Here is a 26,132-nt window from a genome sequence, read left to right as displayed (position 1 = left end):
GAAGCTGGCCCCCCACCTAGCAGGAAGCCCAATGCAGGACTCGATCCCAGGACCCTGGGATCATGACCTGAGCCAAAGGCAGACGCCTAACGACTGAGCCACCCAAGACTTTTAAATAATTCAGATTATCCTATACTCCCTTTAGTTCCCAGCAGATGACATTCCCTTCTTCAAAATCCTATTTCTTATCCACTCCACCCTCCCTGGAGAACCCTATCAGAAACCACTGGGAAAGCCTTTGGCCTGCTCTCCTCATTCATGCTTTGAGAAACTTCTCCCTGTGCTTCCATGGGAATTGTTGCATGGAGCCACTTCTATCTGACTCCCCATTGTCAGGTCCAGAGGGCATCAGAGATCTGGACTCAAGCAAAAGGATTCAGACTCTATTAGTATTATTTTAGTTACATTATGGTTAAAAAAGCTTTTGAGAGTTGGCGTGGGATCATATACAACATTGTTTCTATGGGAACAGGAATTCCTGCTTCTAAACAACAGGCTCAGAAATGGCTGTGTACAACAAAACCTATTAGTAAGTTGGGGACAGCCTGTTAGCGCATCTTAGTTAATGAAAGCATTCATAAACACGCCTCTCCCATATTAAGGCCTGTGCCTTTCTGTTCACTCTGAAAAGGTCTTGCAATAATGCAAAAGCCCATAAACAGGCACCAGAACATGGTTTTAAACAAGTACGAAGCCAATGAATCATACTGAAAAAAAACCAAGAATACCCAAATTCAAACAAAATCTTAAACTCTTAAGTTATAGCATAACAATCTCTAGCCAATAAATTAATAAAAAATACAATTAGCATTTAACTGTAATTTATTCTGCTAGTTTACCATTTATATTTTGTTGTATTTAAAGGTTTTTTTTTTTTTTTGGTAGGGAGAGAAAGTAGTATTTTATGCTATACTACTGAAAATTACTAACAGGACTAATTATAAAAAATACAACATACGCAAAGCAAATGATTATGCACCATAAAACTTTAGCAATTAGTCATAACCTCAGATTTATAGAAAAGGATAGTTTACTTTCATGAGAAAATAATGTAAGCAAAAGTTATTTGGAAACACCACAGTGGAATATTCTTCTTTAAAGTTACTAATGAATTATGAATTTAATGTACTATTAGTAAGAACAAATTTTTATTTTGTAGCATAACTGTCTAGGCATCAACCCCTGAAGTTTAACTTCTCCTCTACTTCATTCCAGTACATGTCCTAAGGCAAGTTGTCTGATAAATTCTCCTCTAAAGATCTGGCTGGTCTTTGGTTCTCCACTGAATTTATTCCTTCCTCCTCCCCTCCCCCCCCCCCCACATACTCATTGATGCAAAAGCTTTCTGTTGCAGGATTCTTTCTTTGATTCATATCTTTTTTCATTGCACCAGCACACAACCAGTTTGTATCAAGAGACATAGAGAAATGTCAGTATATATTTTTTTAAAGTGCCCTTTATTCTATCTTTATATCCATTTGGTTCAAAAGATTATACATTTGTCTATGGAAAGTCTTAACTTGAGGAAAGGTTTGAAATTAGAAAATCAACCTTGTAAGTTATGGATATGCAAAATGAACACTTTCACAGAGGCAAAAATTAAGTCTGAATTATATCTTGTTCCTATCTTCTTCTTATCATCCTATTTTCATTTGCCATCAGTTCTAGCCCATTTCCTCTGCTTTTCTTTACCAAGCTTTAAACACTAAATAATTGGCATAGCCATACAGAGACTACCTAGATGGAACAGATATTGGCCTTCATGAATCTAGTTATGAAAACAGAGTAACATATCGATGATAAAAAATGAATACCCAGTGTCTTCACCAGTAACCAGTATCGTTTAATTGCTTCGAGCTGAAAATTTTGGTTCATCTCATTCAGCAGCTCTTGTCAGAACACTTTTTCTTTTTTAAGGATTTTATTTATTTATTTATTTATTTATTTATTTATTTATTTATTTAAAGAGAGTGAAAGAGAGAGTGTGTGTGGGCACAGAGGGGAGGGGTAAGGGGAAAGGGACAAGCAGACTGTGCTTAGCAGGAAGCCTGATACACGGCTCTATCCCAGGACTCTGAGATTATGACCTGAGCCAAAATTAAGAGTTGGATGCTCAACCAACTGAGCTACCCAGGCACCCCTCACTAGAATGCTTTAAATGTGGAAGTTTCAAGTAGGACATAGAAACAAGAATCTCACTTCTTATAAGCCGTGAAGATGATGTGGACAAAAATGAGATGTGAATTTCTCTTCCTCTGCTCATCTCACGGATGTCAGTGTTTTCCAGTTCTCATCCATCTTTCCTTTTCTTATCACTCTATCCACTCACTGCTACTTCTCAGCTTTATTTGCATGTCTACTATGTCCTAAAAATCTTGAAGTGCTTAAGTCTGTGGATGTCTTCTCTTCTTCCCTTCCCTTTGATTCCCATCTTTCTCTTCTCTCATTCATCAAGTGCCCTTACTCAGATTCATGATTCTAAATACCATCTGTATGCTGACAACTCATAGATGTAGATCTCCAGTCCCTGTGTCTTCCATGAACTCAATGTACATGTTTATTTGCCTTGATCATAACACTAGCCTCTGAAATAAGCATACGAAGTTCAACAATTCATCAACTGTTACATACATCAACAAGTATCCCCCCGAAAAAACTACCCCAACACAAAAAACAAATCAAAGCCAGATCAACCAACCAACCAACAAACAAAAAACTCTTGTTCTTTCTCATTTCAACAATTTGGAGAAATCCTAAATGTTGCAATCATCCTTAATTCTTCTTTATCATCCACCATATCAATCCATCAGCAAAATCTTTGGAATGCATCCAGACTTTGCAACCAGTCTAGTGCAAGCGCCTGTCATTTCTTTCCCGCTCTATCTGGTTCCTCTATTTTCTCTTTAACCCTTTCCATGTAATTTGCACATGGCAGCCAAGGCTGTTTCTCTAGCCTTATAAAATTAAAACTTGATTATATCATTCTCTACTAAAAAGCTCTTTAATGGCTCACATTTCTAAAACAGGATTAAAGGGTTAAAAGTGGGGGTGGGGTGGGGTCTTCTTACAGCTCCATATCTCCCTAATTATTATCCTTAAGGAGACTGCTTGGGTTCTAGAAGCCTTTCTTTCTGCACAGATATGCTATGTGACAACTAATCCAAAGCACTTAAAGGTTGCATACTATCATATGGCTAGAACATAAGTTCTATGAAGGTAAGTGAGGTTCATGTTAGCTTAATTCATCCATGTATCCTCAGTTTGTAGCTCACTGTACCTCACAGGTGCTAACAAAGAGTGGCTAAATGAATGGCTGACTCTACACTTTTGGACTAGATGATCCCTCTGTCAGGAAAATCACTATTTCTTCTTGCCCTTCCTTCCTTTTACAGATTTGTCAAACCCCTACTCAACTTTCAGTATAAAGCTTGAATCTCACTTTGTTTGCAAAGTTTTCTGGCCTTGCCAAGCAGAAAGAAGTTCTGCCTTGTTACTCCATAGTCCATCCACTATCATATCTAAAACACTTTAATTATTTAACAAAAAATGTCCTTTCTTTTTAATTAATAATTTAATAAAATGTGTGTGTGTGTGTGTGTGTGTGTGTGTGTGTGCGCGCGTGTGCGCGCCAAGGGTGAGAAATATGCCCCATTTAATCTTTAAAAAATAACTCTGACTGTTTATTCACAACAGTTCCTGACACATAGCAGGTACCTCCTGCTTTGTTAGATGAATACTAAATGTTAACCTTTGCTCTTAGGAGAAATGAATTAAGTTATAGCCATTTCTGGGACAGAGCCATCTAGTTGTGTACTCAACATACATTGCCTCCTTCTTCCTTACTAACAGAAACATGATTTAATTAGAGATGGAAATGTGTCTTGGGGAAAACTATGTTACTCTGTCTTCTGTAAAGTTAGGGATGTCTATGGGACACAGTTCTACTAGAGGAGACATTAGCAAAAGTCTGCAGTGGACTGAATAAACACCTCTGTTGTCCTGTTATAGGCATTCTTTTGCCCTTTGTTGTACCCCCTCTCCCTACATATTTGGGACACAGTCCTTGCTATCTTGTCACTATAAGGAACAGGCCAAGAGTATTATTTCAGCTGTGACATCTTTTAGACATTGAGTCAATGCTTGCAAATGATAACCTCTAGACTTCTTTGTTTTATATAAAAATTAATTCCCTCATTTTTTTATGTCTTAGTTTTTAACATCTCTTTTACTTGTGTTGGACTACAACTCTGAACTGATAAGAACATCTGGAAAATGAACAGTAGAGCATTATTCTTGAGATGAGGAATACATTCAGAGTTCTGAGATCAGTTCAACTTTAACTTTTGGTCAAAGTATTATCACTCTATGTACACAATGGTAAAATTGTATCCTATACCACCTCACACCAGTCAAAATGGCTAAAATTAACAAGTCAGGAAATGACAGATGTTGGAGAGGATACGGAAAAAGGGGAACCCTCTTATGCTGTTGATGGGAATGCAAGCTGGTGCAGCCACTCTGAAAAACAGTAGAGAGGTTCCTCAAAAAGTTGAAAATAGAGCTACCCTATGACCCAGCAATTGCACTACTGGGTATTTACCCCAAAGATACAAATGTAGTGATTCAAAGGGGCACATTCACCCCAATGTTTATAGCAGCAATGTCCACAATAGCCAAACTATGGAAAGAGCCTAGATGTTCATCAACAGATGAATGGATAAAGAAGATGTGGTATATTGGGGCGCCTGGGTGGCTCAGTTGTTAAGCATCTGCCTTTGGCTCAGGTCATGGTCCCAGGGTCCTGAGATCGAGCCCTGCCTCCCTGGCGGGAAGACTGCTTCTCCCTCTCCCACTCCCTCTGCTTGTGTTCCTGCTCTTGCTGTCTTTCTCTCTGTCAAATAAATAAATAAAATCTTAAAAAAAAAAACAACCTAAAGAAGATGTGGTATATATACACAATGGTATATTATGCAGCCATCAAAAAAACAAAATCTTGCCATTCACAACGATGTGGATGGAACTAGAGGGTATTATGCTAAGTGAAATAAGTCAATCAGAGAAAGATAAGTATCATATGATTTCACTGATACGAAGAATTTGAGAAACAAGAAGAGGATCATAGGGGAAGGGAGGGAAAAATGAAACAAGACGAAACCAGACAGGAAGACAAACCATAAGAGACTCTCAATCTCAGGAAACAAACTGAGGGTTGCTGGAGTGGAGGGGGTGGGAGGGATGGGGTGGCTGGGTGATGGACCCTGGGGAGGGGATGTACTATGGTGAGTGCTGTGAATTGTGAGACTGATGAATCACAGACCTGTACCCCTGAAACAAATAATACACTATTGTTAATAACAAAAAATAATAAAATAAAATAAAATACATCGCAATTATGAATAAAAGAATCATCACTGTTGAATATTACTCGGAAAAACTCCACTTCTACTTACTAAGAGAGTTTTAAGAAGAAATTAATAGATTTTTTAGACCTCTAGAAAGAAAAGCATCAGTTTGGAGTTTTACTAAATTTTCTATTTTCCCTAATTTCCAATTTGCCAAATATCAGGCTCCTTAGTTATTGATACAAAAGTTCGGTTTATTTTTTTCTCTTTGAAGGCAGGCAATAAGAATCTCATGTCACAATAATATATTATTTTTCAAGAAGCTGATAGTGTTCCACATCTTCAAGTTTTTTTTTTTTTAATTTTCAGAGATGGGTAGTAAATATAAATGGTTAGGCATGATATTATAAAATTTATTTTTATTATTGAATAACACTTCTTTTCACAGTTTAAAGGCGTAACAACAATAACAACAACAATAAAAACAATCATAAGATTCCTTGCATAAGATACCTTGAGTACATACTCACACAACAACCACACACACCAGCCCATAATGAACTTAGCTTATGGATTACATATCTTTGTAACATTTCAAGAATTCCTAGTGAGTGTTAATCATTGAGCACCACACCACTACAAAATCTGGCCAGTCATGGAACCCTGAGAACTTTGAACTCATATAATATTTGAAAGAATATTATAGATACTTAACTAGGTTGCAATAAACACAAAATATTGTATATAATATTTAATACTTAACTGGCATGGAAATATATGACAGGTCTGTCAATATTCTCCCAACCTTTCCCTTTATCCATAACAGACATAACTCATCCATAGTAGCTGCTGAAGAGAGATGAAACCTTAGGCTCCTTATGAACACAGAAAATTGTAGGTGCATATCTGCAGGTGCATATAAGATAATATCTCTTGCCATCTATGCCATAGTAAAACTGGTAGAAATGCAGACCCCAAAAAGAAGTTGTAACAGGTTGGTAAAAGCATTTTGGTTTGGTTTTGAAACCATCTAGATAGCATAGAAATTTTTGTTGTGTTTTGAGAGCAATTATTCTAACTTCATCTATTCTTGAATCTCCAAATACTGCTAAAATAATTTATAAAAACTGATGCATAAATATGTATATAAATTAAACCTCTCTGCACTAAAATAATTGAAAGGAATGAGTGCAAAGAATCACAGAAAATAATGAAAAGCCTGACATTTTAAAGGTAATTCTACTTCATTAATTTCAAGCACATATAGCAACTTGAGCACTTAAGCTAAGTGTTGCCAAGTAGAAATCCTGCTGACCTGCCTTAATTAACAGAAAAGAATAATTTGTAATTAGCACATTATTTATGAGAATGAGTGCTCCTACATGAGTTTAAGTGTTTGAAAACAATTTGATTCCTTAAATCCTTCCCCCCTATAATCTTGATATAATCAGTAACTTGTTTAATTAATCTAACATTTATTATATAAATTAGTGAGACGTTATTTCAAAAAGTGAGAAAGACAACAAAGGAGGATAGAGAAAGAGCTATATTTGAGGACATGTGGATATGGAAACCTAATGGCATGTTCTGAATTGATAAGTAACCGACTAATAGTTAAAATAGTTTATCATTAAAAGCAGTCAAATTAATTGTCTAGTCTAGAGATGTACTTTGAGTTCAGGTTGTTCTCATGAAAAAAAAAAAAAAACTCTGATGTCAAAGCTGAGTGAGGTCCTAAAGGTTTTTTTTTTTTTTTTTAATCCAATACCAAATGCTTTTAAACAAGTCATTTAATCTCTGTCTACCTGATAGGGAAAAGAGGGGGTCACAAAGAGGTTATGATTATGTCCACATGATTCCAAACATCTGGATGAAACCTGAAAAATGTATCTATATATTGTGTATATGGAAAACGGCTGTCTATTTGCATAATTTGTTTAGTTTTCATCCAGATGCTTAGCATGTTGACACAACCTTCTTCTCTGTGTGACTCTTTTTCTCTTTTGGGTGAACGGTGATGCAGCCTCTTCTCAAATATTTTAATAGACAAACCCTAAGTATGAAAGATGAAATGTGTTACAAACATTTCATATAATTTCTGTGGATTCTGCTTTAAAAGTAAGTGGAATATAGTGGAACTATTTATAATATTGACATAGAGGGACAGAAATAACTCTCATTATCGGCTTATTGTGGTACGTCAAGCTTTCACTTTACAAACGTTGCTGAGGGGAAAATCTGCATAAATATAGGTGAAAAGGCAGATATTATCATCATGGTTCAACATTCTTTTGAGAAATTTAAATGAAAGAAACTGACAATATTGTCAAGGTAAGTAGGACAAATGGAGAGAAAGAGTAATTAAAGACTCCGAATAATTGCTTAAAATAATCAATATAGTACCTAATGTAAGAGTATAGATTATGAGATTAAGAAAAGTAAATTGGAAAAATATAGAAACTGAATTGACTTTACAGATTACAGTAAGAAAAGAACCCTGTGGCTTTTAAATTACCTACTGAATGGAAAATTATCAAAATACACACTTGCAAGAACTACATTAACACTTTCAAAATCCTTTCCCAACATTTTATTTTCATGTACTCCCTAGCCATCACATTTGGGACTTAGATTTCTATAAATTGTATTGAATCTAAATTTGTCTTTATCCTTGGTTAGGGATAGACATATGGTCTTTTTTTAATGGATACCATTATTCATGCCCACAAATCCATAAAAAACATATTTTATTTGTATTTGCCCACCAGACAGAGAAGTAGCAATATTTTATCAAGGAACAAACAGGGAACAGAAAAGAGCAAAGTCATTTCTTAATGAAGCTCAGCCAGAGGAATAAAATAATGTTAAAGTTTATATTGAAGCCAGATTGAAGAAATAAGTAAACAACTTTCATCAGTAGTAAAAGTGAATTAATTTAACTTACTTTAACTTAAAAGAAAAAGTTCACAAAATAAATTATATTAAAATTCACACTAAATATAAAATTAGATGTAATAAAAGTATCCTTGATATTGCTAGAGACTAATGTCCAAAAATAGGCTATTTTTAACATTTTTACATCTAGATATTTACGAAAAAGATCACATCCATATCCCAAAATCAGGATCACTGATCTTGGCCTCATATCATTAATGTGGTTTATCCACTGTCATCCTTAGAGAGCACTGGTCTATTCTGAATATTTGGGTTTGCACAAATTTTCAGTGACAGTACAATACACATATAAGAAAACCTCTCAGATACATAGATGTTTCTGAGTTAACTTATTTTAGAAAATTAAATGAACGTGCTATTTTGTCATGTCAAATTTGCTGCCACTTGAACATTTACACTTAAAAAAATACCAAAAAATGCATAAAATTAACAGACTGACTCGGGATATATTTTGCTTTGAGTAGAAACTGATCCAATAAACTTCACAGGAAGAATAAAGTAAAGTAAAACCAAAAAAGCACAATGGTCTTTCTGTGTGCTACTTTCGCGTGTGCCATGCCTGAGCAGAGGAAAAGAGTTTCACTCCTGTTGTTTATTGATTTTCTAGATTAAGAATCCCAGTGAGAGAATTGTAACAGACAACCATAAAATTATTTTTGGTGTGCTTATTTGCCTTTCCCTTGCATCTATTTGGCCTGTGCCTGTAGACAATTATGCGTTCTAGCCTAGACTCAGGTGCTAATAATGAAGGACAAATAGAATCATATGTGTAAACTTCCCCTTCTGATGAAAATTTATATTAACTTTCTGCCACTGTAAACAGAACTGCATAGCTCAGCGTCCCTGATGAATTGGTGATGAATTCAGTCATTTATATCCCAGGAATCTGTGCATTTATGGGAAAAGATGAAAACCGTCTGTATTGTGTAACCTTGCACTTTTTGAGTAAGAAAAAGAAAACACCAGCCTGTTTAGTTCATCACTTAAAGTGTGTAAATTTCAGCTCAAATACCAGATTTCTGCATGACTCTGTCAGTCTCCACTTTGGGGATCTGTGCCAATATAAACAAGCCAAACAGTGAAGAGTGCCATGTTATCGCTACAACTGTGAACTTATACACTTTCAGCCTTCCATAAAAATTGTTATGAATATCTTTACAATACAACAGAATCTTTGTTATATACTGAAGCTGGACAGTTTGACAGTTTGGCAGCTCTGTTGGAGAACAAAGTAATTTGGGAAAGATAAGAACCTAGCCAGTCTTTTTTTTTTTTTGACTAAAAACATTCCATCCTATTTTAAAAGCTGTACTTCTGAAACACTGTCAGCTTTCTTTTTTAAGCAAACTTTTCAAAGATAAGCTAGATTAGTAAATACAAAAATATGGAATATTGATTAAGGAACAGTTTTTTTTTTAAACATAAGGCTTAATATATAGCAAAAATATACCTCAAGCATATTTTATGATTAAAAATCATAATCTACACATGAAGAAGGTTTTTTTTAAAAGTACTTTTGGTTTTGTCTTCTTAATATAAACATTTAGATGAATATTGTTTTAAAGTCCCACAATTTAGAAGTATACTGATGGCCTGGAAAATAAAATAAAACAAAACAAAAACCACAAGGCACAGATTTTGTTCCCAAAGAGTCCATTAGACATGTGGGAAATCCATGTTAAAGGCAAAAAATGGCTATTAACCCTTCTCTACATGTAGATTTCTTTCATTCTAAGACTGTTTGATAAATGTGTATTATGATGTCGATTAAGATATTTTCTCAAAATCTTGCCATACCCATATATATTTCAAGAAACTTAAAAGGTCCATTTAAAAATGACTATAAAAATGATTATAAATTTCACTGGTGAGAAAAGCAGAAATTGTGCATTACTACAATACTGGAAAATATAGCTGAGATAAAGCACCTTTTATTTTTACTCCAAACTTAAAATAAAACTGGATATATGATTTGTATCTGAAAAGAAAATGCCTTTCAAGTCCATGTATCATGGTTACAAGATTGCACACCTTTTCATGATACACTTTATCTCAAAGTTGTCTGTGGCTGTTCCTACCACTCTGTGTGCATGACCTTTTAGTAAGCTGAAGAAGATACAGTTATCTTCTTTTCTGACATGCAACATCTATCAATCAACATGTTTTCATGTAATTTATTCAAGGCAAATAGCAGCTCCTAAGGCTAGTGAACCGCGGCACCATCCCAGTGATTTTGATTAAGAAATGATGTGCACGGCTTAGGTGAGAAATGGAAAATGCAGAGAAGTATTGATAAAGATGTATCAAAAACAATAAAATGGAACCAAAGGACAACATGAATATTTGAAAAAATATATAGGCTCAGCATAACTCATCTTGATAACCTTGCTCAAAATCTACTCTAATAAATTGGGGGGGGTGTATCATTTGATGAACTTCCAATGATACCGATTTAGTTTACCTTTAGTATCTGAGGCAACGCATCTGTAGTTGTGTTGGGTTAATCCAGGTTTTTGTCATTGAATCAAGAATGTAAATTAAGATAAAATGATTCTTTTTCAATTTCATGCTGAAGTAGCTCAAGTTAGTGAATGTAATTTCTCCTAACAAGAAAAATTTATCACTGTGCAGCTCACTCAGTTACCTCTGTCGTGAGCTGCGATATGCATTTATGGAACGGAATGGATAAAAAGATTGGTAAATGTGGTAAGAAAAACAGGCTGCGCTTCCAGAGAAGATAGGCACAATTAAATGACTTTTAAAAAATTCCTCATCTTTATTCCTGCTTATAGCATCTCTTCCATAATTGCACTATCACACATTACAATTATTTTAATGTGAAGAAGTGTTTTTTGTCTGTCTTCTCTAAGGTAGCAAAAATTCTACCACGAGGTGTAAAAAGCCTTGTGTTCCAGTCCTGGTTCTACCACTAAATAGCTGTATTACTTTGGGCAAATAGTTTTTTTTTTTTAATATTTTATTTATTTATTTGACAGAGAGAGACACAGTGAGAGAGGGAACACAAGCAGGGGGAGTGGGAGAGGGAGAAGCAGGCTTCCCGTGGAGCAGGGAGCCTGATGCGGGGCTTGATCTCTGGGACCCTGGGACCAGGACCTGAGCCGAAGGCAGACGTTTAATGACTGAGCCACCCGGGTGCCCCTGGGTAAACAGCTTTTGAGGCCTTAACTTCTTAACCTAATCTCTCAAATCTCTGTACCTTTAAAGGTCTGACATAAATAAAGAACACATAACATAAAGGGATATATTACACATGTTATATGCACACATATATATGTACATGTATATATACATAAATACACCTACATATTATATTTATAGCGTAAACGTATAACTTTAAATTGTGGTGAAGATTTCGGGCCTCATAAGACCATAGAAAGTACTTAGACATCTGAGTTAAGTGAGTCAAATTCTCATCTTGGTTCTACCATTATTAGCTAGCTTCTGTGGCCATTGGCAAATCCCTGAACTACTCGAAGCTTCAGTTTCTTATTTTGACTAGAGTATCTCTACCAACTCTATCCATTCTTGATTCCACTATCTTCATTAAGAACTGTGGATATCCTTTTTGAACACTTCTAGTTTTTGGTAAAATCTTGTGCAGTTCAGCATTTTCTATGTGCACATAATTTTTAATATTATCTGATATTAATTAGATTGCTATCTATCAAGATCACTTCTGGCTTAGGATTATTTGTTAGTTATTTAAACAATCTTTCAACTTGTCAAAAGGGACTTAGCTATTACATTGCATAAAATAAGAAGGTAAGTTGAAAGCTAAAAAAGAAAAAAAAAAGACAAGGGAAAAAACGTTTTGAAATATAAGACCAAATGGGCACATCATTAATTGTGATATATTTGCTAGAGGTCAGCCACAGATTTAATGCTAAGATTTCTAAAACTCATATGAAGAGAGAATCATAATCAAATTACAAGGTTCATTGTGTAAAATGAAAGGAAATCAGTTGCTCATAATCACAACTGTTCCTAACAGTGAAATTTGAGTTACATTTTCTCCCCATGGGATCTTAGGTAGCAAACACTGGAGAAGGTACTGAACAACATTCCCTACAACATTCCTAGATTACGTAAAATAGCAAACTGAATTGTTTAAATTATAATATCCCTAAAAAAATTATAATGCTCCTCAATATAGGCTGCTGGTATTAAGCCATTTTATAGGGAGACTATATGATGGTGGTATAGCTATGAGGCTATCAGCAAGTCTACTTAATCAGGTTAGATTTTAGAGGATATAAAGGAATGGATGCAGTGTGTATCCTGCATGCAGTCCTCCACAATTACATTCAAACAAGCTTCTGATAGATATTGAACCACAGTGAGCTGAACCTTATGACTCTTCCTAAGTACTAATAGTACATTTCTTTTAGGCCAGTGGTTCTCAGACTTGAGCCTGCATCAGAATTATCTGTAGAGTAATTGCTGAGCTCCACCTCCAGAGTTTCTGATTCAGTAGGTCTCAGGAGGGGCTTGGGAATTTGCACATGTTATAAATTCCCAGGTCATGTTGTTGCATCTGGTCTAGAACTCACACTTTGAGAACTGTTCTTCTGGGTCATCAGATAAGTATGGCTCCATGGACTTTAACAAACAACCTGAGTGTAAGAGACAACATCTTCCTGAGGAAAGAGAGATGCCCAACAAGGACAGTGAAAATGAAACAAAGCCACCCACCCAAGAAAAGATCATCCTGACATATGCTCCAAGATAAATTATTTGCCAAGTACACCTATAAAATTAAATGAGATGATGCTGAAAAACATATACTTTCTAACTAGTTGAAAATGTGGAATATTTACTAAAACGTGTCCTTTGGTATAAGAATAACTTATTTCTGATATTAATTAGATTGCTATCTATCAAGATCACTTCTGGCTTAGGATAATTAATACCATGCCATGTTATATAAATAGGCTATTAATATTCTGCTCCTAGTTACTGACCTTGTATGGTCCTTTAGAGTTAATAATTTTCCACTGCTATTTTCCACCGCTTGTATTGCACTTAACCAGACTATATTTTAATCATTTTTTCCACATGTATATATTTAACTTATTATATTTCTACCTTCAGGAGCAAGGACTACATATTTTTTTGTGACTACAGTGCCTAGAATTGGTAGTCAATAAATATTTATTGAAATGATCTAGACGAGATGAGCAAATGTTTTGAAATGGATTAAGTCCAAATCATTGTGGAGTTCATCGAAGGATAGAAACCAAACACGGTAAATGATACCTCTGCACTTCTTGATGACTATTTTAAAATTTATAAACATAAGTTATATTTGCAGCCTTTTTCCCCATTAGTAAAAGCAAAACTAAGTAGAGCCAAGTTCAAGAAAGAAAACCTCTATAATAATTAAACAATGGATTCTGTGAGGCAGTAATTAATATTTATAGCCAATAATTTTATAAAGTAAACCATTTCAACAGTCTTGCATTGATAACAGAAGATGTTATAGGGAATATAGCCCTGGACTTGAAGACATGCAGACCAAGGTCAAGTCAATCTGTAGTCATCCAATCTCTGTGGGCCTTTATTGTACAGTGTTGAACTTTTAAAATCTCCATTTCATTATCTATAAGTGGAAATAATAATATTGTGTCCTCCTCTTATTTCAAAAGATCTTTTGGAAAAATAATACGAGATGAGGAACATAAATGTCACTTGAACACTATAAAATTGTTCCATTATTTTTAGAGAATAACACAATTTAAAGCAGGTGGTCTTGAGTAAAATATATTCATTCCTCTCTGTCCGTACTAGCTAATCATCTAACTACAATTAAAAAAACCCACTGTCGTGTATTTTCTTAAATATAAGTAATTATTCTAAAATTAAAAAAAATAACTTGTTCTAGTCTTACAATAAAAGGCAAACACAATAGGAAAAAAGGAAGCTCTTATTGAGCACACAAATAATTTCACAACACTTAAATTCTGCTACTATGAGGATGTAACTACTCTAAATTTACATAATCGTCAACAGATATTTCTTTTGTACATTCTGAAATTTACTTGTCATCTTTGAACTCATAGTCTGGATAAACCAGTTACTTTCTTTGCTCCACCAGATTCTACTAGATTATAAGCTTCTTGAAGTCAACATTATTACACTATTTTACACAATTTTTTATCAACCATGGGACATACATGTGTAAACTTGAGTGTAATTAAAAAAACAAATAAACAAATACTTAATAAAGCTACCAAGCTAGACTGGGTATTGCTGGACATTTAAAGAGTTTTAAACATAGCTTGAATTCTTCAGGAAATTTAAATTTTAGGTTGATTCATTCTATATACATACCTGAAGAGTTAAATAGCAATATTATATATACATTACAGTGCAAGAAGCAGGGGGGTGGGTTTCAGATGATTTAATAATATATTTCTTCTAGCTTTATTAACTTCAGGTGCTCCAATGAGCATTCAATGCATTTTCTGAAGTTGTAGGTAGGAATGAACCAGTTTAACGTATGATAAATTATGTACTTCCTTGCATACTAGAACTCAGTTCTATACTTCTAAATTAACTAGTCATTTCTGATCATTTGGAAAAATCAATTTGTAGGAGGAAAGTTTCTAAAACATGAACTATTCTCTCTTTTTGCTATTTTACCTATAAAAATGTTACCCTCTGCTAATGAGACAGAAATAACAGTACAGTCGATGCATATATAATGCATCACACTGGCACATTATGTTTTTCAGACATTCATCCTTAAAAGTCTAACTTACTTAGATTTTAATTTCTTGTGTGTAATTTCTTAAAAAACTGGACAACATCAATTGAAGCAGGTGCAGTTGACACTCTCACAGCGGAATAAAGCTTAGTATTACGTTTGTAGCAGATGCTGCAACATTTATATTTCTTTCTGATAAACAAAAGTTAATATTTTTCTCTTTGACTATAAAAATATTTTAATATAATTCTTTTAATTTTTTAAAATAACAGTTATTGATAGGGGGAACAGTCATACCATAGGGGGATGACCCTAAGTAATATTTTTTAAAGTAAATCAATAAATGCTTATTTATTTTGGAAAATTGTTTCACCATTTTTGGTATCTCATCCTAGGCACATAATTTTAAGCTAAAGAAAGTGTCCTGCTGGAATAGCATGTAAGATTTGGTCTATACAAAGAGTTTCTAAATCAGCTCCGTGATGTTTAAGTAGCTGAAAAAAATATATTTTGGCTAAAATTCTATTTATCCAAAAAGCAAAAGACTACTTATAATCTAATAAATACAGCCTTCTCCTCAAGCCACAAATAACTGATTTCTCAGTTAAGTGAAAATAATCACTACATAGAAAATAAAAATGTATCAAAATTGCTGAAAGTTTGTGCTACTAAAAAGGAGATTTTGTTGGTCAAGAAAAATACAATTATAGCAGTAACATAATATTTGGAATTCTTTTTTTTCTTATTCTATGGAAATTTTATTTTTTTTTGTCTTCTTGAAATGTTGCAAATAGCTCTCTAACAAGTACAATATTTGGAATTCTATTGAAACTATTAAATATTAGTGGGAACAGTATTTTAATGAACAAAACGTATTTGGTATTTTTCGCAGGACCTTTTTGCAATGAGGTGTATCTTAGAACAACCTGGGCTTTAAAGGGCTGCAGGGAATATTGAGCCTCTGGACCCACATTCTGACCTGGAAACCACCAATACATTGTAGCGCATGTCAAGTTTTAACTTTGATCAAGGATTCATAAAAGCCCCAGGCTTGTTAGATTTTACAGTTCATATATGTGGTAATGGGTAAAGTAAAAAACTGAAAACTTTCATGCCCTCTCTGTAGGAGAGATGATGAAGACAGTTGTGGCTGATTGTGCCCGTGATGGTACTTTCACAAAGAACTGTCCATGAGACAGTGAAATTTACTGCACTGGCATAAAACCGTGCCACCTGTCATTATTAGAATGAGACAGTGAACATTTCAAAAATGAAAACAATGAAAACTAAAAAATAAATAAAATTGATAGGGCCTTCGTTTTATGGCACAGGTAAAAGACCAGCTAAACATCATTTCAGACATGACTTGTTTTAGAGGAACATTAGAAGCATGCTATCAAATTTTTACCAGTAGGCTGGTGCATACACATTTCAGTGGCACGAGTCTTTGTTAACTGAATATTACATCAGTTTCAATTTTTTTAAATATTCCAGAATTTGCAAAGCTATTAATTTCATATTAGTAGTGCTGACTAAGCAGCAAAGATATCTTCCATTGTGTTCTGCAATTTCTGATATTTGGTAAAGGGTGGATTTTTATTTTCATTTTCTTTCCAGTAATTACTAGTGGTCTGAGAAAACCTTATCCAAAGTACTTTAGTTTTCAGTGTATGTTCCATAGTTTTCTGAGATGCTGGCAAAGAATAAAAAAAGAAATGTCACCACAATATTATCATAGTCTGACTTGAAGCATCTAAAATTGTGGTGGGGGGCGCCTGGGTGGCTCAGTTGGTTAAGGGACTGCCTTCGGCTCAGGTCATGATCCCGGAGTCCCAGGATCGAGTCCCACATCCGGCTCCCTGCTCAGCAGGGAGTGGGCTTCTCCCTCTGACCCTACCCCCTCTTGGGCTCTCTTTCTCTTTCACTCTCTCTCCAATAAATAAATAAAATCTTTAAAAAAAATAAAAAATAAAAAAATAAAATTGTGGTGGTACTGAATTGCAACTTAGGGGTAATTTCAAGGCAATTTCTTTTCATATTATGTTATGAACACCTCTAAGTATACAATTCTTTGATTTTTTTTAATGGAATGTTGCTTTATATTCCTTTGGGCAAAATGCCACTTAAATTTGACTTAGTTACTGCAACCTCAAAATGATGCAAAAAACATGCATATATATTGACGGTTAAAAAAGTTAATAATAAAAATTTGCCTCCAATTCTCTCAAAATAATTCTCTGGTACTTGAGAATTATCAAAAATCCCAGTTCTGCCACTAGAGAAAGAACTGGGAACATCAGTAGAATTATAGACAAGTCTCTGTGAATCAAAGACAAATAATCTCTGATTCTACTGAATAATTTCTTCTCATGGTACCATCCCATCATCAAAGTCAACTTTTACAACCCCCATTACCTGACAGAAAGATTAAAAAAAAAAAAAAATGCTAAACTGCCCTACAGTCTCTCCACAGAAAACAAAAAGTGGAGAGGCACAAATCTATTTTTAAAGGTCACATTCTGTTCGCATACAACTTCTCTGTTTCCTGTGGTAAATCCATTTTTCTTCTTTAACTCTCTACTCTGACTCTACCAGGGAGGAAGAGTAGGAAGCCACACAGTAGAAGGGTGGGGTATCCTGGATAAGGAAACTATGGAGTTAGAGTCAAATAAATAAATAAGACAAATTTCACACTCTCCCCAGCTGACTCATATGCTTATGTAGTTAGATGTGAACAGACGATTTTAAAGCTGTAATCAAATACTTATTGTTTTATTTTCAAATGATTTTAAAGAAATAGCTGGGATTATAGTCTGTTTTCTGAAAAACAACTGCTTTAAACGGGTGTGGGTGTGAGTATGATCAACCCTCTATTATTTTGGGGGAAAAAATAAGATGGGGAGTAATTCCTTTTACCATCCAAAATTTAATCTTAATTGAAAGAAGATACTCTTTAAACATGTGGTGCTACAATAGCTATGTATGGCAGAGATATCTTTAAAACTTTAAAAGTTTTCAATGTCTAAAATCAAGATTGATTATCATTTAGAAAGTGCCTAAAATATCACTGACAAAATGATGTGAAACAGATATAGCATCTGTTTTTGCAGGTGGGGTAACCTAATAAAATCTTAGCACACAGTGGCTTTCAGTCTTTATTTTTTTCTATCAATCCTTCAAAAGTGTTCGTATTTCACAGTATTGTTTTCTTAAGCCTCCAGGTTTGTGAGATCATTCACAGGAAATATATTGGGCCTTCTAGAAGCTATTTAGTAATATAATTTCAGAAGTTATAAGGTGGTTGTTAAAGAGGTTCGATGAACCCAGAATTTAAATGCTAGGTAATTTAAGGAATCCTTGGTTTTTGAAATGCATCCTTTTAATGTCATTGAAAGTCAGACCACAGAAAGAGCTTAAACCTTAGTTCCCAAATTTATAATTTAATCAGTAAGTTGGGTGAAGGGTTTTGTTTGATTACTTTTTTTTTTTTTAACTTTTAAGATAGCCGTGACCATTTTTCTTGCTGACAAATGTGGCTTGTCAAGAGAGCAAAACAGCCTGAAGATTAATGCTTTGAGTCAAGTTAAAAGGTAAAATCTGTATGAGGTGTATACCTACTCCCAATCCTGTGGTCACACAATCTCTAAAAAAATGAGTTTTAAAAAGTTAAATTTGTACACAAGGAGAGCCATTCTATTTTAAATGTATTATTTTTTACTGGTTGAGTAGACCAGCAGAAAGTAGCTTATCTCAAGTGACAAGACAGATCCCTTACCTCCCTCAACTGACACTTTCAGCAAATACTAATTTACGTTTACATGGTTCAAATGTTTTGATTATTGGCTCTCCATTGCAATCTCTTGAGTCTAGCAGCTGTGCAGAAATTGCTATTGTTGTAGTACTATTGAGCCCATTTTGCAGATGAGGAAAACTGAGTTTTGGGGCGTTCAGGGTTAGGGGTAAGATTATATGCTCTGAAGTTACACCATTAGTGTTTCTATTATAGCCCCACCAGTTATTATTAGCTGTGTGGCCTTGGATAATTTATTTATGTCTGTACACATCATTACATATTTCTATAAATGAAGAATTTAAACTTAATTCTCAGTGGTGTCAAAAGTGGACAAACATTTACCGTGAAATGCTTCAAAAGTATTTGGATTATATGTTTGTTTAAACATTCATAAATATATTTATATGTTCCTACCATTTAACTTTTAAAACTATTTTTGCAAGTGTTTTTAATGAGTGCTTTTATTTTGAGAGAAATTTAAGACTGATAAAACTCTATAAAACATGATATTTCTAGCACTCTATTCATACTGAATATTCTTAGCATTTCAAATTCTACCACAGAAGTTCTATAAAATATAACAATACGAAATTTTGTGTTTGTAATTATCCAAGTTGAAAGTTAGATTGATATAGGTTATTTTGAACCATATGTAAGAATGCTGAGGGTTTTTCTTTTATATATGAATAACAGAAATTTAAAACATATTTTAGAAAAAATCTAATGTTGATCTTTTAAAGAGATCAATTGAGATTGAATTGTAAAGTATGTTTGGTGAAATTAATGTCTTCATTTCAAGGTTTTTAAATTGGGAATTTGGGGCAGAACAAATATATTTTATAACGTTTTGAACATTTATACTGATCACATTAATAATCTTACATGATTCTCAATTGGGCATAAAACCATATATATTTTTAAGTTTTTATTTAAATTCCATTTAGTTAACATACAGTAGTATAACAATAGTTTCAAGTGTACAACATAGTGATTCAACACTTCCATACAGTAGCTGGTGCTCATCACAAGTGCACTCTTTAATCCCCGTCACTTATTTTACCCATCCCTCCAATCACCTCCCCTCTGGTAACCATCAGTTTGTTCTCCATAGGTAAGACTCTATTTCTTGATTTGCCCTTCTCTTATTTTTCCCTTTGCTCATTTGTTTTGTTTCTTAAATTCCACATATGATGAAATCATATGGTATTTGTCTTTCTCTGACTTATTTTGCTTAGCATAATACTCTAGCTCCAACCACATCATTGCAAATAGCAAGATTTCATTTTTTTTATGGCAGAGTAACATTCCATTGTATATATGCACCACTTCTTCTTTATCCATTCATCAGTCGATGGACATTTGGGCTCTTTCTATAATTTGGCTAACACGGATAATGCTGCTGTAAAGATCGGGGTCCACGTATCTCTTCAAAACAGTATTTTTTATCCTTTGTGTAAACAGTAGTGCAATTGCTGGGTCATAGGGTAGTTCCACTTTTAACTTCCTGAGGAAACTCCTTACTGTTTTCCACAGTGGCTGCACCAGTCTGCATTCCGACCAACAGTGCAAGAAGTTTCCTCTTTTTCCACATCCTCACCAGCACCTGTTGTTTCTTGTGTTGTTGATTTTAGCCATTCTGACAGGTGTGAGGTGGTAGCTCATTGTAGTTTTGATTTGCATTTTCCTGATGATCAGTGATGTTGAGCATCTTTTCAGATGTCTGTCAGCATCTGTATGTCTTCTTTGTAAAAATGTCCATTCATGTCTTCTACTCATTTTTCAACTGGATTATTTGTTTTGGGATTGAGTTTTGTAAATCTTTATAGATTTTGGATCCTAACCCTTTACCAGATATGTCATTTGCAAATATCTTCTCCATTCCATAGGTTGCCCTTTCATTTTGTTGACTGTTTCCTTCACTGTTCAGTAGCTTTTTATTCTAATGAAGTCCCAATAGTTTATTTTTGCTTTTGTTTCCCTTCTAGAAAGAAGTTGCTACAGCTGATGTCAAAGAGGTTACTGTCCATGTTCTCCTCTAGGATTTTTATGGTTTCAAGTGTTACATTTAGGTCTTTAATCCATTTTGGATTTATTTTTGTGTATGGTGTAAGAAAGTGGTCCAATGCCATTCTTTCGCATATTGCTGTCCAGTTTTCCCAAGACCATTTTTTGAAGAGATTGTCTTTTTCCTATTGGACATTCTTTCCTGCTCTGTTGGAGATTGTTGACTGTATTGTTGTGGGTTCATTCTGTGTTTTCTATTCTGCTCTATTTATCTATGTGTCTATTTTTATGCCAGTACCATATTGTCTTGATCATTACAGCTTTGTAATATAACTTGAAGTTCAGAATTGTGATGCCTCCAGCTTTTCTTTTCTTTTTCAAGACTGCTTTGGCTATTTGGGGTCTTTTGGGTTCTATACAGATTTTAGGATTGTTTGTTCTAGCTGTGTAAAAAATGCTATTGTTTTTTTCACAGGGACTGCATTAAATACATGGACTGCTTTGGGTAGTATACACATTTTAACAATATTTGTTTTCCAACCCAGGAGCATGGAATGTTCTTCCATTTCTTTGTGTCACCTTCAATTTCTTTCATCAGTGTTTTACAGTTTTCAGAGATTACATCTTTCATCTCTTTGATTAGGTTTATTCCTGGGTATCTTACTGGTTTTGGTGCAATTATAAATGGGATTGATTCCTTAATTTATCTTTCTGCTGCTTTATTACTGGTGTACAGAAATGCAACAGATTTCTGTATGTTGATTTTGTATCCTACAACTTTACTGAATTCATTTATCAGTGCTAGAAGTTTTTTGGTGGAGTCTTTGGGTTTTCTATATAGAGCATCATGTCATCTGCACATAGTGAAAGTTTTACTTCTTCCTTGCTTATTTGGATGGTTTTTATTTCTTTTTGTTGTCTGACTCCTGTGGCTAGGACTTCCAGTACTATATTAAATAGCAGTGGTGTGAGAAGACATCCCTGTCTTGTTCCTGACCACAGAGGAAAAGCTCTCAGTTTTTTCCCCATTGAGGATGATATTACCTGTGAGTTTTTCATAGATAGCTTTTATTAGGTTGAGGTATGTTCCCTCTAAACCTACTTTGTTGAGGGTTTTTATCATGCATGGATGTTGTACTTTGTCAAATGATTTTTCTGCATCTATTGAAATTATCAATGGTTCTTATCTTCTTTTCTTAACGTTACATATCACATTGATTGATTTGAGAATGTTGAACCACCCTGGCAGCCCAGGAATAAATCCTACTTGATCGTGGTGAATGGTTTTTTAATGTGTTGTTGAATTCAGTTTGCTAGAATTTTATTGAGAATTTTGCATCAATGTTCATCAGGATATTGGCCTGTAGTTCTCTTTTTTAATGGAGTCTTTATCTGGTTTTGGTATAAGGGTAATGCTGGCTCTATTGAATGAATTTGGAAGTCTTCTTTCTTTCCTTTTCTATTTTTGGGGGGTTAGTTTGAGAAGAATAGGTATTAACTCTTTTTTAAATGTTTGGTAGAATTCTCCTGTGAAGCCATCTGGCCCTGGACTTTTGTTTGTTGGGAGTTTTTTGATTACTGATTCAATTTCTTTGCTGGTTATCAGTCTGTTCAAGTTTTCTATTTCTTCCTATTTCAGTTTTGGTAGTTTATATGTTTGTAGGAATTTATCCATTTCTTCTAGCTTGTCTATTTTGTTGGCGTATAGTTTTTTGTAATATTCTAATTGTTTGTATTTCTGTGGTGTTGGTTGTTATTTCTCCTCTCTCATCTGTGGTTTTATTTGGGTCCCTTCTCTCTCTCTCTCTCCCTCTTTTTTTTTTTTTTTGTTAAGTCTGGGTAGAGGTATTATCAATTGTGTTAATTTTTTCAAAGAACCAACTCCTGGTTCCACTATGTTCTATTGTTTTGTTTTGTGTTTTGTTTTAATTCCTATATCATTTATTTCTGCTCTGATCTTTATTATTTCCTTCCTTTTGCTGGCTTAAGGATTCCTTTGTTGTTCTTTTTCTAGCTCCTTTAGGTATGAAGTGAGGTTGTGTATTTGAGGCTTTTCTTGCTTCTTGAGGTAGGCCTGGATTGCTATCTACTTTCCTCTTAGGACCGCTTTTGCCACATCCTAAGGTTTGGGACCGTCATCTTTTCCTTTTCATTTCTTTCCATGTATTTTTTTAATTTCTTCTTTGATTTCCTGGTTGACCCATTCATTGTGTAGTAGCATGTTGTATAACCTCCATGTATTTGTGGTCTTTCCAAATTTTTTCTTGTGTTGACTTCTAGTTTCATAGCTCTGTGGTCAGAAAGGTGTATGGTATGATTTCAATCTTTTTGTATTTCTTTAGGCCTGTTTTGTGACCTAATATGTGATCTATTCTGGAGCAGGTTCCATGTGCACTTGAATAGAATGTGTATTCTACTGTTTTAGGGTGGAATGTTCTGAATATAGCTGTCAAGTCCATTTGATCCAGTGTGTTACTGTTTTTTTGTTTAGATGATCTGTCCATTGATGTAAGTGGGGAGTTAAAATCTCCTACTATTATTGTGTTATTGTCAATTAGTTTCTTTTTTTTTTGTTTGTTATTGTCTTAAATACTTCGGTGCTCCCATTTTGGGTGCATAAATATTTACAATTGTTATTATCATCTTGTGGGTTTGTCCTCTTTATGATTATATAATACCCTTTGCTGTCTCTTTTTACCATCTTTGTTTTAAAGTAGAATTTGTCTGATATAAGTATTGCTATTCCAGCTTTCTTCTGACAGCCATTTGTGTGATAAATGTTTCTCCACCCCCTCCCTTTCAGGTGTCTGAGGTCTAAAAATGAGTCTCTTCCAGGTAGCATATAGATGGGTCTTGTTTTTTTCTCCATCTGACATCCTATGTCTTTCGATTGGAGTATTCAGTCCATTTACATTCAAAGTAATTATTGATAGATATGTTTTTATTGCCATTTTATTACTTGTTTTGTCATTGTTTCTGGAGATTTTCTCTGATCATTTCTCGTCTTTGTCACTTTTGGTCTCTCCGTTGCACTTAAAGAGTCCCCTTTAATATTTCTTGCAGGGCTGATTTAGTGATCATGAACTCCTTCAGTTTTTGTTTGGGAAACTCTTGATCTCTCCTATTCTGAATGATAGCCTTGCTGGATAGAGTATTCTTGGCTGCAGATTTTTCCCATTCAGCACTTCGAATATACCTTGACACTACCTTCTGGCATTCCAAATTTCTGTTGAGAAATCTCCAGCTAGCCTTGTGGGTTTTCCTTTGCAAGTTAAGGTCTTCTTTTGTCTTGCTGCTTCTAAGATTTTTTATTTAATTTAATTAAAGTATGTCTTGGTTTTGGTCTGCTTTTGGTGATTTTGATGGGAATTCTCTGTTCCTCCTGAATCTGGATGTCTGTTTCCTCCTCTAGATTAGGGAAGTTTTCTGCTTTTATTTCTTGAAATAAATGTTCTGCTCCCTTTTTCTTCTTCAGGAATCCAAAAATATAAATGTTATTATGTTTGATGGAGTCATTGAATTCCCTAAGTCTACTCTCGTGTTCCATAATTCTTTCTCTCTTGGGTTCAGCTTCATTATTGTCTATTATTTTGTCTTCTATATCACTAATTCATTCCTTGGCTTCTTTAAGCCTGCTGTTCATTGCACCAAACCTATTTCCAATCTCATTTATTGCATTTTTTCATTCCTGATTCTTTTTTTTAACACTTTTATCTCTGTAGTCAGGGTCTCCCTGATGTCCTCTATTCTTTTCTCATGTCCAGTGAGTATCTTTGTGATTACTGCTTTAAATTCTCCATCAGGCATATTACTTATATCTGTTTCACTTAGATCTCTGGCTGTGGCCTTATCTTATTCTGTTATTTGGGATAAACTCCTCAGTCTTGGCATTTTGTCTAAGTCTCTGTGTTAGAAAATCCAGTTATGTCACTTGTTCCTGACTGTAATGGTCTTATGAAAAAGAGGTGCCAGGCCCGGTGCCCAGTGCCCAGGGCCTGGTGCTTCAGGGAGTATCTCTGGTGTTGTATCCAAGTTGAAAGTTAGATTGACATATGTTATTTCAAACCATAAGTAAGCATTCAGAGGGTTTTTTTAAAAAAATATATATATAAGTAACACAAATTTAAAACATATTTTAGAAAAAAATGATGTCAATCTTTTAAAGAGACCAACTGACATTAAATTGTAAAGTTTGTTCAGCGAAAGTAGTGTCTTCATTTCAAAGATTTTAAATTGGGAATTTGGGGCAGAACAAATATATTTTATAACGTTTTAAACATTTATACTAATTACATTAATAATATTACATGATTCTCAATTGTGCATAAATTCATATATTTTAATGAGTCTTTTTCTAAATAAAAACTACCCATTTCTCTTCAATAAAAACTAGATACTTATTTAAATCCAGCGACCATGGTATACCTTTGGTAATGTTTTAACTAATACCCATTACTAAGCAAATGGAAAATTCCATACAATTAAACAATAACCCAAAATTCATTCTCTATAGTTAACTTCCTCCTGAGGTAGAACAAATAATGATTCTGACTAATATTTCCCTATTAATGCAACTTACATTATCTAAAAGATACTTTCTAAAGGCACAAAATTCTATCAACTATGAATGGTTACTAGTTAATAATGACAATACTGAGAGTTTAACAGATGCAATTTGGGGTATGATTATTTTTTCTTAAAGATTTTATTTATTTACTTGAGAGAGAGAGAATGAGAGATAGAGAGCACAAGAGGGAAGAGGGTCAGAGGGAGAAGCAGACTCCCTGCTGAGCAGGGAGCCTGATGTGGTACTCAATCCTGGGACTCCAGGATCATGACCTGAGCCAAAGGCAGTTGCTTAACCAACTGAGCCACCCAGGCGCCCTGGGGTATGATTTCTTAAGCAAAACTTAATATAAAAAATAAAGCCATTCTATATTATTTTATATTTATTCATCATTTTATTTCCAAAAATGTCAATAACGTCATTATTATTATTTTGAAAAAAATGTTTTAAAAGTCACTTTATCTCCATACAGTTGTTAATACTTCAAAGTTCATTGACATCAGAAAGACTTTGATTCATTCTTGGCAAATCCTATTAATGTGCCTTTGTATACAGGAAGTACTGGTTACTTGACCACTGGATTACATTCTAAAATTAATAATAGCATTATTAATTATGAATTAGAACATTTAAAAAAGTGTGCTTTGGTTTCTGTTTTATAGTGGAAACTGTTTGGAAAATATAACCAAATTTCAAAAAGTCAAACACAAATACACAACTTCTATTGAATTTTGGTGTATTAGT

The 26,132-nt window shown here is 34.2% G+C and overlaps 1 protein-coding gene across 13 annotated transcripts in view; it reads right to left on the bottom strand.

Annotated features, from left to right (window-relative positions):
* The window catches only part of FOXP2 (forkhead box P2), a 251,012-nt gene that overhangs the window by 169,128 nt on the left and 55,752 nt on the right, over positions 1–26,132 (bottom strand). For 3 of the 13 annotated variants that reach the window (XM_028104907.2, XM_028104906.2, XM_028104908.2), the window contains exon 2: positions 24,753–24,758. The exons of the other annotated variants lie outside the window; for them this stretch is intronic. In XM_028104907.2, coding sequence (XP_027960708.1) covers positions 24,753–24,758 — 6 coding nt within the window. The remainder of the gene's footprint in view (positions 1–24,752; positions 24,759–26,132) is intronic. 13 annotated transcript variants of the gene reach the window in all.

The sequence above is a fragment of the Eumetopias jubatus genome, unplaced genomic scaffold, assembly GCF_037043125.1.
Source record: "Eumetopias jubatus isolate StellerSeaLion01/CBP00866 unplaced genomic scaffold, mEumJub1_p1.0 scaffold_14, whole genome shotgun sequence".
In the NCBI taxonomy this organism is placed as follows: Eukaryota; Metazoa; Chordata; class Mammalia; order Carnivora; family Otariidae; genus Eumetopias; species Eumetopias jubatus.
Note: the sequence above shows the minus strand (reverse complement) of the source record. Positions and strands in the feature narration are given on the sequence as shown.